Here is a 17,569-nt window from a genome sequence, read left to right as displayed (position 1 = left end):
CAGATTCTAAAGTTCTTCAAGATAATATCAGTGGTGTAACAGACAAAAAAATACGAGAAAAAATTAGGTATGTAACATATTTTTTTATTAGGTATTGTTAAAATATTACTAGATTCGCTCCCAAAAATAGGTATTTTACGAATTCATTTAAGTCCTAAAATTTAGTCTATTTCTGTTGATTTTTTTCTTGATGTGGCAACAATTAAACAACCATTTTTAAGACACAATGATATTGCGGCGTTATTAAAAAAATCGAATAAAAATGTGAAATTTAAAATTTTACGCTCTAAATTTCGAGTTTGGTGTTACTGAAAATTAAAGAGTTAACATGACATTGTCTAAAGTAAACTTAATTTTTAATTTTACTTGCACGTGGATAGGACGAAAGGAAAACGCAAACCATAAAATTGTTTTGAAAATATATATTTGCGTTAAAAAGATTAGTTTAGACATGCAGCGTCGCACGCCCTTTAAAATGTTGAGCAGGAAATTTGAAATTTTCAATTTTAAATTAGTTTTTTTTACTAATGACGCAATAACACAAAATTCTAAAATCTTTCTTAGAATAAGAACAATCCGGTATTAACGAAATTTAATTTTAAACTTTGGTATGTACATAAATAAATATTGATTTTGTATGACAACCTATCGCATCTCGTTATAACATTGTCTACTATTGTAGTCAAATTATATTGAAAATGTTTTACATAATCAGGTTCCTTTTCCGACAGCTACAAGGTTCCACACTCTAATAAATACTTGCCTCATATATTTTTTTTTAAAATTAAATTTTAATGTCTACCAAGTTTATTCATAATATTACTCATTTTTTAAATTTGTGTTTGCTATTTTTAAATAACCTAAATTTTTTATGATTAAATTTTTTGTGTTCTTAGACCGAACTAAGAACTTTTTAAAGCTCCCGTGGTTTAAATATTTACCTTTTTTACTACTAGCTTGAAAATGTATCATTATCTATGTTGCGTTTGACCCGAAAAGTTCATTTTCTCTCTGACTGGTCTACTAATGAATTCATCTACTTCTAGTTAATAATAAAAATAGTATTGTTTGTTGCCTATATGCAGCTGTTTGATATACGAATTAATGAACAAAAATTCTCGAAGAAAGAAAACGAACTCAAAGCTAAAACTTAGAAGGAAATGTTACATAAAAAAGTTGTTAAATTTAATGAGACCTACCTCCACTTAAAATATTCTGATGTATTTAAAAATCGCTCTGTATTCAGGATGTCCCAGAACTCACGCCTTGCTTTGGTTTACTACATTTTTATAACTGACGTCTAATGTCAATCTGACAAATAAAAACCACACAAAGGCAGTTTAAGTTTAGGACACACTGATGAGCTCATGGAAACCAGCAAGTGAGGGAAATCGAAAGAAACGCCGTTGACACACTCCACTTGGCTTTTCACTGTGTCAATTGTCCTACCGCCGTGTCACTTGTCATTCAACGCTCGTCAACCAGTGGTCTTCAACCCTCTAGTCAATCCCTAAAGTACGCTGAGCCGTTTCTACACAACAAGTTCAAGGAGTCAACTGATTCATTGAAGTCTGTCATTCTAACGTCAATCAAGTTTACAGTTAAGGGTCTACGCTACGCATATACCCGTATATGGCTTACGATTTTTCGTTTTTGAAGCGCATTTTGGACTTTGAAAAATCGCTCGACCTCTGTATGTATGCGTCTCAGGTAGAGCTATGGAGGTGACATCTTCGAATTTTGAAAAAGTGAAAAATTTGACTTTAATTAATTAAAAACTGAAATTCCCATTTTTCGTTTTTAAGGAATATGAAGCAACCTACGAAGTTAAAAAAAATACCAACATGTGGAGAATTAAAACCTCTATGGAGGTGACATTTTTGTTTTTGTCATTATGCTATAATTTTGAAGTTATTAATAAAAAAACAAATCAAAAATAGGCAACCAACAGTACAACTAACGCAAATTATCTTATGCAAATCTCATGATTTACGACCGCTCACTAGGGGGTCACTGACGTTCCGCCCAATTGTAATAAACTGCTATCGGGTAAAAGCAGGTAAAGACCCAACTGGTCGCTCTCGGCAACAAATATCGAAGGTACTTGTAGCTAGTGTATTGAGAAATAATATTTTATTATCTCTGATACAGGGTCCGGCAACATTTGTGGTCACCCCCAAAATTGTCTTAGAGATAAAATTTTAAAAATTTACATACTCTAATGGATAATCGAAGAAGCTCTAGAAGATGACGCAAAAACTTGTTCTTTATCACCGATAGTTTTGGCGTCGCGACGCCTTAAAAGTGTAATTTTTATCTATTTGTGAGGGTTTTTGGAACCATTCAATATATATATATATATATATATATTTTAATATAAATGTGTTAAAAATATTTAAGTAATTAAGGCAGTAAACCTTCATATTAATCCTGACATTGTAAATAATTCTTTAGCGATGGTAGGGAGCAAAGGTATCTTCAACTGCGACAACGCAATTTTACGCCACTGATTTAAAATCGGGCCCTAAGTTCTTATTTTTCAATGTAAATAATTAACTATTTCTATTTAGTATCCAAAAAGTGCAACAATCAACGTTAATCAAAATTGAAGTGACTTGTAAAAAATTGATGTAGTTTGCCACTGTCCGTCATAGTTTTAAAAACTAACTTGTTAAAACAGCAAATTATGCTCAGTTACATTAAATTTAAGATGAAGCTGGTCACAGTTATGTTAAAAAAACAATTCGCGAGTATTTACGCAAAAACTCAAACATCGCTAAAAATTACTCTTCTAACGCATCGCAAATTTTTGCTTTAGATTGTTAAGCTTGATAAAGCGAATGCAAAATTGCAAATATTTATTTTTGAAACTAAAAACGATTTTGAGGGTGATTATTACTGTTGCCGGACTCGGTATAATTCACTGTTTTTCACACAAAATTTTGTTATTTACGCATTAATTTTACATTTCGTATTTTCCAGTTTGAAATTAGAAGACCTTTTTTCCGCAATTATAAAATGTGTATTATTGGGAACATTTTCTATTTCAAAAACTTTATCCGATAATTCTGACTTAAAACCGCTACTTACATTTTTACTTTCGGAACTATTCCTAATATTTTTCATCACCGTTTTTTAATAAAATTGTTGGCTCAAATCTTGGTGTTGATAAAAATTATCAAAAACACAATTTATTCCCAAACACCAAATTTTGTCAAAAACTGCTGACGTGCAAGTTTGATAAAAGCAACTGACCAACTTTAATCGACAAAACTCTAGAAATTTAAAAAAGTAGGTACATTGATTTACAAGTCGAGCACAGTCAAAAACACAAGTATCCAAAGATTGAAAGAATTTAAATATTTTTTCAAGATATTTATTTATAGGTTTTCCGAAATACATTTTTAATTGCTTTTAAAATTCGTATAATTAAACTACTAAGATGGCCCCTTGAGAACACAGCTACTTTTTAAGAAAAACACCCCGATTTTCAAGGGTTAACAGAAAAGCAGAAAAATCGTGAAAAGACTCCCGTTTTTAAGGTATATTTTAAAATTAACATTTTTTAAAGAATTTGTCCGGTTTTTCCAACTCTTTTTTAAAAAAGTCAAAATGTTAAGAAGTATATCCTGTTTTATCAAACGTGAATACGGTTTCGTACAAACAAATTTCCCTTTTAAAAACATTTAAAATTAGGAATTTTACCTTGTTTTCAAAGATTTTACTCTGTTTTGAATTTTGTACTAGTAGGCCCCCTCAGAACACAACACATTTTTAATGCTTTTAGCCTGGTTTTCAAACTAACTTGAAAAGTTAAAGTTTTTAAAGAATTTGACCGGTTTTTCGAAGTCACCCTTTTTTTAAAAAGTCAACATTCCAAGGAAAATACACCGTTTTTTCAAACAAGAATACGGTTTGGTCCAAACAAATTTCTCTTTCAAAAACACTTAAAATTCGTCTTTTTACCCTGTTTTTTCTGTTGGGCTACTTCAGAACAAAAATGAATACGGTTTCGTTCAAACAAATTTCGGACAAAATCTCCATGAGCGAAGCGAATTTCCCTTTCAAAAACACTCAAAATTAGAGATTTTACCTTTTCAAGTATATTTTTCAGACTTTCCCTTGTTTTTAAAAAAGTTAAAAGTTGAAGGTACTTATTTTTTATTCAAACATACATTTTTTTTAGTTAATACACTATATGTTGAAACAATAAGTAGTTAAATATATGATATATTCTAACTCAGATTATTATGCCTAGTTTTCTTAGTCATTTTCCTATTTTCTATGCATTTTTTTCAACAAAAACCCGTATTTCTAGCAAAACATCAAAAAACAACATTGAACTTTAATCGATAAAACTCTAGAAATTTAAAAAAGTACATTGATTTACAAGTCGAGCCCAGTCAAAAACACAAGTATCCAAAAATTGAAAGAATTTAAATATTTTTTCAAGGTATTTATTTATAGGTTTTGGGTTTTACAGTCTTTTCTTGAAATGAAAATTGTGGTGTTAGCTTCGACATATTTGAAAGCTCATTGTCTTATTGGTAACCTATAAAATCCACCGGTAGCAGGTAAGATTAGAGACGAGGATCATTGTGTAAAATTCGTACAATTAAAGACACAAGTGGATTCAGATTTTTTAAAAAATAGTTTTTTTGCATAATAACATTAAACGCCAATTTTGCTTTTGCTGAGTGGTTCTGGCTTAAAAAATATTAATTAGGGAAGTATTTTTATTGATTAGTGAGATGTATTATTATGAAGAGTTAACTTTTAAATCACAGAAAACAACAGAGTCTAAAAGGTCCAAAAACTCATGTGTCAGGTAAAAGGTTTGGTTAAAAAAAAAAAAAATGCGTTTTTCTCAAATAAAAATATTAAAATAATAAGTAATTTTAAAATTTCCCCGGCGACCAGTGAGGAAAAATTTTGGATCACATTTACGAAAATTACATTTTTCAATTAAAAAAACATTCTTCCATTACGTACTATGGGAACTGGAAATTTGGGGATTTTATACATACATTTTCCATTAATTGAAAAAAAATTACGCCCGTAAAATTTTTGTCTACTAGAACCAGAAATTTCACAAGCTCAAAACGCAGAGAAACTCAAATCCTGATATTTTAACTCATCTTTCGTCCAACACGAATTTATTGTTCCAACCGCTGGGTTTCTTAAGAAATGTGCAGGTCAAGCGACCGTTTCCATAAAGTTTATGATTCCCTCATTACCAAATCCTCGGTAATCCCTTTTGGCAGCTGTCAATCAAAGGTGTTGTTAAAGTTGCATACTTTTCAAACACGAAATTTTCGGGCAGGCTCGTAGACCCTTAAAGGGTTAATACAGATTTCAGATGACTAAAAATAGGGAACCCAACAAACGTATTCCTTTATCTACTTGTACCATCAAAATTGAATTTCACAAGCAAACAACAGAATGACATGTTCTCAAGCTATTAGAAAACAAATTGCTTTTAACTAAACAACTCAATATTCCGCAGGCTTCTGCAATTGTTTGTATAATTTTCAGGTTCTACAATGGCTCCAAATAGCTTTTTATCGCCAGAACCGACAGAACAAATTACTCAAAACCAACAAGACCCACAAATTTACTCTAATTATACAACACTTTGGGGATATTTCAAAACTCCATTAGTGTGGACTAATGTTGTCCCACTCCTTGTGGGGAATTTGTTTCCTTTCTATTTTTTTCTCCCGTTTCCATTTTACAACATCTATCAATGGAAAACATTCTGTTGGGGTAACTTTTAAAAAAACACTCATTTTCAATTTACCGTTTTCTTACCTTTTTAGCATTTGTATTTGGTTGGGCATCAGGTTTAGGGGTAACAGCAGGAGCCCATCGACTATGGTCTCACAAAGCCTACAAAGCCAGATTGCCATTGAAGATTATTTTATTGATATTGTTTGCCATGTCCGGACAGGTTCGTATCAAAATTTCTTGTCTGCGACTGTAAAATTTTTTTTTAGAACACTCTCTATGACTGGGTCCGAAACCACAGAGTTCACCACAAATTCAGTGAAACCGACGCTGATCCCCACAATATAAATCGAGGAGTCTTTTTTTCTCACTTCGGCTGGCTCATGATGAAAAAACACCCAGAAGTACTCAAAAAGGGCCGACAGGTTGACTGTAGCGACATCTTGGAGGATCCACTTGTAATGTTTCTTGAAAAGTAAGTCGTTCATATGATGCTGCACCACCTTTGACATTTCAAATTTCTGTCTGTACCGGATATAATTTTAGGTATTATGTTCCTATAATGTTGTTTTCCTGCTTCATTTTTCCAACGATGATCCCTTACTACTGTTGGAACGAAACACTTTATTGGTCCGTTGTGGTCTGCATTGCAAGATACTTTATCTATCTGAATTGTGCTTGGTTGATAAACAGCGCTGCGCACAGGCTCGGAAACAGACCCTACAACAAGTGAGTGGAAATGTCAAAATAATATTGGCAGTACTGTCATCCGTTAACTATCACAGTGGTACCAACACAATAACTAATCACTTATTAATCATTTTTAGGGACATTAACCCCGCTGACAATATGTTGGTTGACTTTTGGTCGTTGGGTGAAGGTTATCACAATTACCATCACACTTTTCCTTGGGACTATAAATCACCTGAATTGGGGTGTTATGGTTATAATCCTACAACTTTATTCATAAAAGTGTGCGCAAAATTGGGACTGGCGTACGATTTAAAGAGCCCATCGAAGGATTTAGTTCGGAAAACCATTTTGATGAAAGGAGACGGGTCGCTCAAAGTTTATTGAATAATAAAAGGGTTTCGTGAGTTGACAGAAATTTTCTGTTTTATACAATAATAAAATATATTGTGTTTGTTCTACAAATAACCCCTTGTACATTATTTTACATAAGGTAGTGGCGGTTTCGCTCCACAAATCGGGATTTGTGGAGTGAAACCGGTACTACTTTACTACTCCTAATTAGAATGTTCCAAATATTAAATTTTTCTGTTTTACTCTTACAGTAAACCCTCAACATTCGCGGGGGTTCCGTTCCAACTTTTAGACGCGAATGTCAAATTCGGTGCTGTAATGGAGCCACATTTTTCATTACATTACTCATTCTAATGACTGGTGAAAACCTAACAAGTTGTATAAAATGTTTGTACAGTTGCGGCGGATGAAAACTAAGACATCGACTTTTCACCCTGTATTTGAAAATTTAAAAAATTATAAGGTGTAAATTAGGTTTTAATCAAGGATCACAATGTCACTGTCAACAGAAAATAAACCAGAGTTGTCCCAAACATTTTTAAAATGCCCCAACTCACAGAATTGCAAAAAGCTCTGATTCTAGCTCGTTTGATAGATGGACTCGCCATAAAAACTATTGCAAATAAAGTTGGTGTCAATAAGAATACGATTTTACGTGCAAAACGTTAGTTTCGAGAGACGGGAACAATCCGAAGAAGCAAGGAACTGGTTGAAGAAAAATATCAAAATATCAACCACGTCTTCGTCCGTGGTATTAGGTAATTTTCTTCGCAAAAACCCCTTTTTAACTGCAGTCCGAGCCCTGTCAGCAATTTTTACAGGACAATAGGGCGCAAACATTACCTTAGCCGGCAAAGAGTCTCGACCTGAATCCTATTGAGAACATTCGGGATATCATGACCAAAAATATAAATCAACAAATTTTGCCCAATAATCGCGAAAAATTGATCCAGAGCATTTCGGATAGCTGGCAAATGATACCTGAACATTTCGTTCAACATGCTATTATGTCGATGCCAAGGAGACTTGAAAGTGTTATTAATTCCGGTGATGCAGCAATAAAATATTAATTTTTGTTAACAACATTTAATTTTATTAAATATTTGAAGTTTGAACTAAGGTTCTTTCTTCTACGCCACTGAATCGTCCTGTCTCAATGACAATCGAACTGACATTTCAAAAACTTCAATTATAGGTGGTTTTACAAAGACAAAATATTGACAAATTATCAAAATTACAATTTATTCCCTAAACACCAAATTTGACAAAAAATGCTGACGCGCGTTTCGATAGCAATGCTATCATCATCAGAGAGATGACAGTTTAATCATCGCTCTGATGATGATAGCATTGCTATCGAAACGCGCGTCAGCATTTTATGTCAAATTTGGTGTTTGGTAATTTTGATAATTTGTCAACAACACCAAGAATTGATCCAATAAATTTGCTTTGACAAAATATTGAACTTGTCATTTTGTCTTATTTTTCATCCGACGCAACTGTACTAAGCTGAAAAGCTTGACAGCTGGAAAGGACCAGGCTTTTTAAGTTTTATTAAATGTTATTTTTATATTGAATAAAAAAATGTGATGTTTAACTTTGCTTTGGTAATAAAGCTATTAACGCATCCGATGTGGGAATGCAATTAAAAACAAAAAAAACCTTTAATTTCAGAAATGTGAAAATTACAATATAATAAAACATGATAGCTCCCTCTCAACAAAAAAAGTGAGAAAAATGGGTTTCGAACGGGGTATATACAGGGTGATTTTTTTAAAACGGCAGGCGTTGTAGAATTTTTGTTTATGAACCGATTTCAAAAATTTAAAAAACAAATTAAATGGTTTTTTAATTACTATAAACTGATGATTTTAAAATTTTTCTAAATGTCTTAGTTTCTTTTGGGCGATACTCAACTTTCTTATTTTAAATTGAAACCCATATTTTTTTTTTCATAATTTGGAAGATATTAATTTTCTTGATTCAGAAATGTGTAATATGTTCTACTTTTACCAAAAATGTTTTTAAAAAAATTATCAAAAATGAAAAAAAAATAAGCAATAAAAGTTAATCAACATCAAATTTAAATAACTGAACGACCGAGTATGAACGATGAGAAGAGGTGAATGTCAGACATTAATAATTATTTTAGCAACAAAAAAATATGTGATCGACAATTATCAATGTTTTTAACGACTGTTAATGTTTTCTTTGACAAAATGGCTAAAATCGGCAACGAACAAACTTTACCTCACAACAAGTAAATAAATAACCAGTCGGGCAATCTATTAAAAACGGCAAACTAATTTTTTTTCAATTGTCGTGCAAGATATTTTGAAAGTTTGTTTCTCCGATTTTGAGCTTTTTTCTATCTCCTACGTTCGCTCGTTTGCTGGTTTTATTTTGTTGTTCTAGTATGGCTGTCAAGAAATTAAAATTTATGTCGTTAAAAATTTTTTTAGTCTGCCATTCTGTCGTTGAAGTTATTAAACAACCAGGTGGAATCACTTAATTGCTTGGAGAAAAATTATATTGTCTTGATAAATATAACTTGCCGCCCGATTTTTTTAATTTACTGGGAAATAAAATTTCACGTCGTTCAATCTTTTTTTATTTTGTCGTTCTATATAAATAGTGTCTTGCAACTGATAATTTGGTCGATTTTTCAATTGTTTCCAACGTTAATTTCATATTGTCTGTCGTGCTGAAAAATGCCACCCGTTTCGAACGCAACATCTATCTTTTTCATAACTGTTTCGGTTTAGGTTTTAAACGGCATTCAGCGTTGTTTTCGACCTGAAACAGTTTTTTAAAACGCATCCCAAAAAGACTTTTTGAAAACCTACCTCGGTCAATATGTAACTTATATGTGAATCAAACTTACGTTATTGTAGCTCGTTTTACGCAGAATTTTAGGCTGAATCCAAATTTATGCTAAAAATTCTTGTACGTCAACAAATAACTGAGTTATTGACAATTAAAGTTGTGGGTTCTAAAGATCCGGAATATCGTTGCTTCATATTTCGAAAAGTAAAGCAAATAGAAAAATGCGATCTTTTTCATCGTTTTTCTCTCGATTGTATTTCTTATAATCCGCTTTCAGATTTCTAAACTTTAGGCAATTTTTTTCAAAAAATAAAATTAAAATAAAAAATAAATTAAAATTCTTAGATACCTGTAGGAAAAATCTTTAATTAAAGGGTTCGAACGTAAAACATGTTAAGTTACAAAGAGCCGAAAAAAATTTCAAAAAATTAAAAATTAATATTATAACAATAATTATTATGAAAAACTAATATTTAATAGAGCTGCTTTTGGAGTTGTAATATAATTTATGGCATATTCTAACGCGTAAAAATATGGATAAAATAACATGTTTTGCGTGAAAATCCGAAAATTATTTTTTATATTTCTGTTCTTTTATGTGAGTATATTGTAGAATCTCTACTTTAAATTCGTGCATAAAATTCTACCTAAGTCCACTGTACCTCATTCCCAAAACAGCGCATCCTATTGATCAATAGTAGTACTCCACAAGAGCACCATGGTAAAATAAATAAAATTATAAAAAACCAAATTAAACTGTAACATTTACATTTTAAATTGCGCCATCTCTCGTAGGAGAATGTCATTATTTGTGGGTTCACTTGAACCTTAAGAACAAGAGGCTGTTTTTCGTGCTGATCAAATCTGAGAAAAAGAAATGATGCCAACTAATTAAAATGAAGCTAGAATAACAAAAAAGGGGGCAAACACGTTGTGCTGAATAATAGTTATTTATCCAAAATGCACTAATAAAGTAGTCTTTATTCACTCATTTGAAACAAATAAAGTACTCTATTATTCTCAAGAAGCCATAGAGAAAATTATGCCACATTTCCATGACAATACAAGCATGGCCTCTAAACGCTAAAAATTTGTCACTGCTGTCACTTCTGTCAATTTTTTTAATGCCTTATTTACTACCACAGAGGCTTTGGATAAAATCTTGTATTATATTCGAGTGTAAAGGCAAATTATTTACTCTAAAAATCTTTTTCTCTCAATCTACGATCTCGAGAATAACTGATTTTTTTGTCGTGAATAATTTGCTTCCTTACATTCTTATATAATAAATATCTATTGTAGGACTATAGTGTTATTTAGCTAATAAGTCAAGAAAAAGTTTGGTCTCAAGCGACGTAAGTGCGTGTGAATAATTCAAGTAACTTATAGCCATAATGCATGAGTTTCATATAAAATTTTATTTAACACGTCCATAAATATCTTCTAGAAGTGAAAATAATTTGATTTTTTAAATCAATGTCAAAAACTAATTCCATTTAAAAAAGCTTTGGCGTGGTTGACAAATGACGTAATCGATTCATTGTCGCTCATAAAAATTTTACACATTTATATTTCATAAACCTTTTTAAATTTTATTTTAATAAAATGTTAATTGTTATCTGTATTACTATATTAAATTGAAATAAAAGTTAGTTTGAATTAATTAATTATTAATTATTAATTATTCTGTTAATATGAGAGTAAATTATTCTTATAACTTACTAGTGAGTTATTTATCACTTTACTTGTTTAAAGTGAGTGCTATTATGATAGTTTTATATAAATGTGTTAGATAAAATAAAAAAATCAAGCTAGTTTTAGAATTGAAATATATCGAAATGCTATTGCACATATTTTATCTAAAATTAACCGAAAAAATTAAATCGTTTTGTAAAACTTAAATTTGACAGATGGTTAATTAGCTCATTCAAAATTTTCATATTTTTGATAACCATCAAATTTTAAGTCGTTGACTTTGGCTCGGTTATCTGAAACGCTATCGCGACGTAATTCCACTCCAAAATTTGCCTCCAAAATTAAAACAATTTTGAAATCGTGAAACTTTTAAACTTCTTCAATCCCAAGCCTAGTGATCTGAAGAACTATTGCGACGCAATTACACTCAATTGACGCAGAATTTGTCAAAGAACCTAATTTTTTACTTAAAACTGCGCCACATCAACAAATAACGGAACTGTTTGCATTTAAGGGTCTACGCTACGCATATACCCGGTATATGGCTTACGATTTTTCGTTTTTGAAGCGCATTTTGGTCTTTGAAAAATCGCTCGACCTCTGTATGTATGCGTCTCAGGTAGAGCTATGGAGGTGACATCTTCGAATTTTGAAAAAGTGAAAAATTTGACTTTAATTAATTAAAAACTGAAATTCCCATTTTTCGTTTTTAAGGAATATGAAGCAACCTACGAAGTTAAAAAAAATACCAACATGTGGAGAATTAAAACCTCTGTGGAGGTGACATTTTTGTTTTTGTCATTATGCTATAATTTTGAAGTTATTAATAAAAAAACAAATCAAAAATAGGCAACCAACAGTACAACTAACGCAAATCATCTTATGCAAATCTCATGATTTTCGACCGCTCACTAGGGGGTCACTGACGTTCCGCCCAATTGTAATAAACTGCTGTCGGGTAAAAGTAGGTAAAGACCCAACTGGTCGCTCTCGGCAACAAACATCGAAGGTACTTGTAGCAAGTGAATTGAGAAATAATATTTTTAAACTGTAATATAATTCACTGTTTTCCACACCACCCTTGGGGTACAGAGAGACGGCGCGTTTTTTTTTAAGTGCTCTCCCCAATAGGCCTGCTGCACTCTTTTGACTCTAACTATTACTTTATTTTAGAAATGACAATCCGGACATTTGAACGAACATAATTTATAAGTCTTTCTTTAAAATTCTTTTAGTCGTTTGTTCTCGGCTAACTCTAGAATCCATTATTTCAGGAAGTAAGGCATTCATATAAAATTTTTCCAAATGGGAAACCATAAATGTATTCCAAAAATCATTGTCTCTCTCTACAATTGTATATTTCAAATCTAGTTTTGTATAAACTACAAAAAAACATCTATCCCGTTTAGTAATATGCAGCTGACCTTGAATTTGATACATATAATTATGGGACCGTTTTAATTCTATTGTACCTTCGTTATTAGGATTAATTTGACAGAAATCTATAAGTTTCTCGTTTACCGCTCTTTCAATGGTGCTGTTTCTTGCTGAATAAGGACATTTAATTTCAATTAACGCATCAGTTCCAATTAACCCATCAGGGGTGGCGCCTAAAAATTTTTTATCATCGTCTATAAACAAACCGCAATTTTGAACTTTTAAACCCGTGATTTCCATAAATTTATTTGTGGCTTTTTCTTCATTATCAACTCCGTATTGTAATGCATTCGGTAGTTTTATTGACCTCAAACCAGAACCATATAACAATGACTTTACCGTGTTTGACGTGTCTGTTCCGTCTCTCATTTTACAAATTTTTCCGAAATTACTCGCTGTCAATCTAATTTGCCGTTCTTTGTTCCATTCATCGCTATGCCGCTGCTGAACTGTTTTTCTTTCAATATCTAAACCATTGGCCAATGACAGCTCATTTAAAAATATATTTTTTCTTGTTTCGTACTCCTCCAATAATATGTCCGGAACTACTTCGTTGGATTCTGAGTTTTTGTTACACGCACCATAATCCGAATCTGCACTTTGTAATCTAACATTAATTTTTCTACCATGCTTTTTCTTCTTTTGTTTTAATTTATGTTCCCGAAATTTATTAACGTATATTCCCGGAGTATCAAATCCCGCATTGTTTTTTAAAAATTTATATACAAAAGTATGATCACTATTAAAATTCAATGCTGCCGCATAACATCTTCCTTGGTAAGACCCGGCAAGAGAAAAGTTAATTCGTTTCCCACCTACGAATTTATTAACGACAGAATTGAAACATTCCACTATGTTATTATCCACGTCGTAAAGTAAACTAACTGACAAATTCGCGACTCTATTTAATGCAGGTAAAAATATATCGTAGAGAGAACTATTTTTAAAATTATTATACTCAATCAAATTTGTGGTATTTCCAACTTTATTACAAAAATAAGTTGCGCATTTACTATGATCACTGAATATATGAGCAGGTCCATTATGAATGTCTCGTTTTAAATTTTTTCTGAGAATGGCAAATTTTCATTTTTTCTGTATCTAATCGCACTTACTACAGCTGTTCTAAATTTAAGTATATTTGTTCGCAAAAATTTTCTAACTTGAAGGTCTGTTCTGGGAATTTTTGAAATTTCGCGCAATTTTGTACAATAATTTCTTAAAACATGATTTCTACACTCAATTTTTTGAATAAAATATGTTGGTCCATATGGTCTTGCTGCTTGAATTTTCTTATACACACTACTGTCTCCATCACCGATAATAAATTTAAATCTTAAATTATGCATCTGAACAGACTTGATTATCGGGATGTATTATTATGAAGAGTTAATTTTTAAATCACAGAAAACAACAAAGTAAAAAAGGCCCAAAAACTCATGTGTCAGGTAAAAGGTTTGGTCAAAAAAAATTAAATACGTTTTTCTCAAATAAAAATAATAAAATAATAAGTAATTTTAAACTTTCCCCGGCGACCAGTGAGGAAAAATTTCGGACTACATTTACGAAAATTACATTTTTCAATTAAAAAACATTCTGCCATTACCTACTATGGAAACTGGAAATTTGCGGATTTTATACATACATGTTCCATTAATTGAAAAAAAAAATTACGCCCGTAAAATTTTTACCTACTAGAACCAGAAATTTCACGGGCTCAAAACGCAGAGAAACTCAAATCCTGATATTTAAACTCATCTTTGCTCCAACACGAATTTATTGTTCCAACCGCTCAGTAGACCCTTAATTAGAATTTAGTTGAGAATATGGGCAAGCACAAAAAGCGTCACATGGACTCATCCAGTTCAACCGATTGTGAGTCAGGTAATGAAGGGCATAGAACGCACCAAAACAAGAGACTGCGACAAGAAAGGCATACAGAAAGTAATTTTCCGAGGTCCAAGGTCGTGGTGCCTAGATCTTCTCGCAGCGATTGCGAAAGAATAAGAGAACTCGAAGAAGTTGTCGACAGATTGTCAAGAGCAAGTAACCCTTCGACAATCTCGCATAGAATGACCTTCGATGCCATTCCTGAGTTTGACCCAGCAATCAAGGCAATGACCATTACTAAATTGAACAGCTTGGGCGAATAAATGACTGGTCTGAACTCATCATGATACAACACATGCAGAGTTGTCTGAAAGGCGTTGCAAGAAACTGGTACGACAACCTAACCACATACGATCATACTTGGGAAGAATGGAAAGTCTTACTGACGAGAAATTTTCCTGAGCACAAAGATTTTGCTCATTTGCTTCGAGCTATGATGGACAGAATTAAAAGACATGACGAGTCGTGGCCAAACTATTTCTTTGAAAAAATGGGACTGATTAGATCATGCCAAATTTCTGATGTTAACGCCATATCATGTATCATTGACGGTATTGATGATACAATGATAAAAACAGGCGCCAGAGCGGGACGATACAGCAGTCCGGAGTTACTGTATTCAGAGTTCCTTGCAGCTGTTCCATCCACTGAAAGATCCGATCGTTACAAATCAGATTTGAGAGGTAGTCTAACCCAAAGGTTATTCCGTAACACACAGAAGTTTTCGAGGGACAGAGTCTCAGCCTTTTATAAGCCTGGAGCTAAGAACAGAGCAGACAACAAAACCTCAGGCAGAACTGTCAGATGCTTCAATTGTGGCGACGTTGGTTACGTGGCTCATCGCTGTTCAAAACCAAAGAACGCTTATGAAATAAGGCAATTCATTGGACTCGCCTGGTATTTTAGAAGATATGTCAAGAACTTCGCACAAATTGCAAAACCCCTGACAAAACTCACTCGAAAGGACGAAAGGAGATTCACTTAAATGACGATCGTCCGGTGACATATCGCCAGTCCAATTCTACTTGTAAAGAAGAAGTGCGGAGAATCACGGCTATGTGTTGACTATCGAGCTTTAAACGCAAAAACAATCAAGGACTGTTTTCCACTGCCAAGGACGGACGAACATCTGGACCGTCTCTCTGGAAGTCGATATTTCGCAAGTTTGGACTTACCATCAGATTCCAACTGCGGCAGATTCCATCAAGAAAACGGCCTTCATTACACTCGATGGTCATTATGAATATCTGAGAATGCCATTTGGCCTAGTTAACGCTAAGACCGTCAATAAAGTCTTAGGTCCATTACGATACACCCAAGCTTGGGCCAACATGGACGATGTGCTGATACCATCAAAAGATTTTAACAGCGGTCTTGAAGCATTGGAGAATGTTCTTGAGGCATTTGGAAACTTTGGTCTGACACTCAAGTTATCAAAGTGCTTCTTCTTCCAAAGAACAATTGAGTATCTGGGACACGAAGTAAGTCAAGATGGAGTCAAGCCCGAAACGAGAAAGATTAAGGCCGTGAAACAGTTTCCGAAACCAAAGAACCCTCATGAAATAAGGCAATTCATTGGGCTCGCCGGGTATTTTAGAAGATATGTAAAGAACTTCGCACAAATTGCAAGACCCCTGACGAAGCTCACTCGAAACGACGTAACTTTTGAGTGGGCAGAAGAACAAAAGGGAGCATTTGAAGAACTCAAGAAGCGGTTAATTGACCGGCCGATATTAGCTTTGTACAACCCGAAATCAGCAGAAACTGAAGTACACACGGACGCCTCCAAATGGGGAATAGGTGGAATCCTTATGCAAAGTCCTGACAAAGTTAACCTCCACCCTATTCAATACTACAGTCGACAGACGTCGAAAGAAGAACAACGATACCATTCTTATGAACTGGAAACACTGGCGGTAGTGTACAGCTTGAAGCAATTCCGAGTCTACTTGTTGGAATTAAGATTTGTAGTCGTCGACTGTAATGCTCTCAGAACGACTTTTGCAAAACGAGACCTCTTACCACGAGTAGGAAGATGGTGGTTAGAAATTTAAGAATATGACTTCTCTGTTGAATACAGACCAGGGACTAAAATGTGTCATGTAGACGCTCTCAGTCGAAACGCTCTTGATGATCGAGTAGAAGTTGCTTACGTCGGGATTGATATCTCCGACTCAGACGGGATACTGTCTACACAGTTAACTGACGAGAGATGCAAGTATCTCAATGAGGTATTGGGGAGGAAACCGGTAGATAAAGAAGAAGCAAACATTCACTCGAAGTTCCAGTTAGATGACAACAGGGTGTATAAAAAAACACCATCAGGCCCCAAATGGTTGGTCCCCAGACATGTTTGCAACCAGATTCTAAAATTCAACTACGATGACAAAAGACATTTTGGAACAGAGAAAACTTTAGACACCATCAAAGACACCTACTGGTTCCCAGGCATGAGGCGCTACACAAAGAAGTATGTAGCCAGTTGCCTGCAATGCCAGTATAAAAAGGGAAAGACCGGGATGAAGCCAGGATTTCTGAATTCAATAGAAAAGATTCCCGAACCCATGGACACGATACACATTGATCATTTTGGGCCTTTCGTACGAACCAAGAAGAAGAAGAACAGCTACTTAGTGGTTGCTGTCGATGGCTTTACTAAGTTTGTCTTCATGAAGCCTGTACAAAGTACAAAAGTTGGGCCAGTCATCGTATCCCTGAAGGGCATATTTGAAGTGTTTGGCGTTCCACGAAGGATTGTTTGCGACAGAGGTTCCGCTTTCACAAATAAACGGTTTGCAAGTTATAGCCAAGAGTGTGGAATTAAGACGATAAAGGAGCATTTGTTAACTTGACTAATTTGATGTTTTTGATCTGACCAAGAACGATCTTGTGATGTTAAATCCGGCAGCTTTTGTAAATTTACCCGTTTTGACACGTTTAGATGTGATGT

The 17,569-nt window shown here is 33.5% G+C and overlaps 1 protein-coding gene across 1 annotated transcript; it reads left to right on the top strand.

Annotated features, from left to right (window-relative positions):
- Positions 1–4: 4 nt before the first annotated feature.
- Positions 5–6,804, top strand: LOC148176492 (acyl-CoA Delta(11) desaturase-like). The gene is made up of 6 exons (XM_088035117.1): positions 5–67; positions 5,536–5,766; positions 5,820–5,950; positions 5,997–6,202; positions 6,274–6,456; positions 6,555–6,804. Exons 2-6 carry the CDS (start codon positions 5,544–5,546, stop codon positions 6,802–6,804), a joined length of 993 nt encoding a protein of 330 aa, XP_087891243.1. The 5' UTR covers positions 5–67; positions 5,536–5,543.
- The last annotated feature ends 10,765 nt before the right edge of the window (positions 6,805–17,569 follow it).

This window comes from Gnatocerus cornutus, chromosome 4 (genome assembly GCF_029298725.1).
Source record: "Gnatocerus cornutus isolate USDA-ARS CGAHR chromosome 4, icGnaCorn1.1, whole genome shotgun sequence".
Lineage (NCBI taxonomy): Eukaryota > Metazoa > Arthropoda > Insecta > Coleoptera > Tenebrionidae > Gnatocerus > Gnatocerus cornutus.
This window is presented reverse-complemented; position numbering and strand designations above follow the sequence as displayed.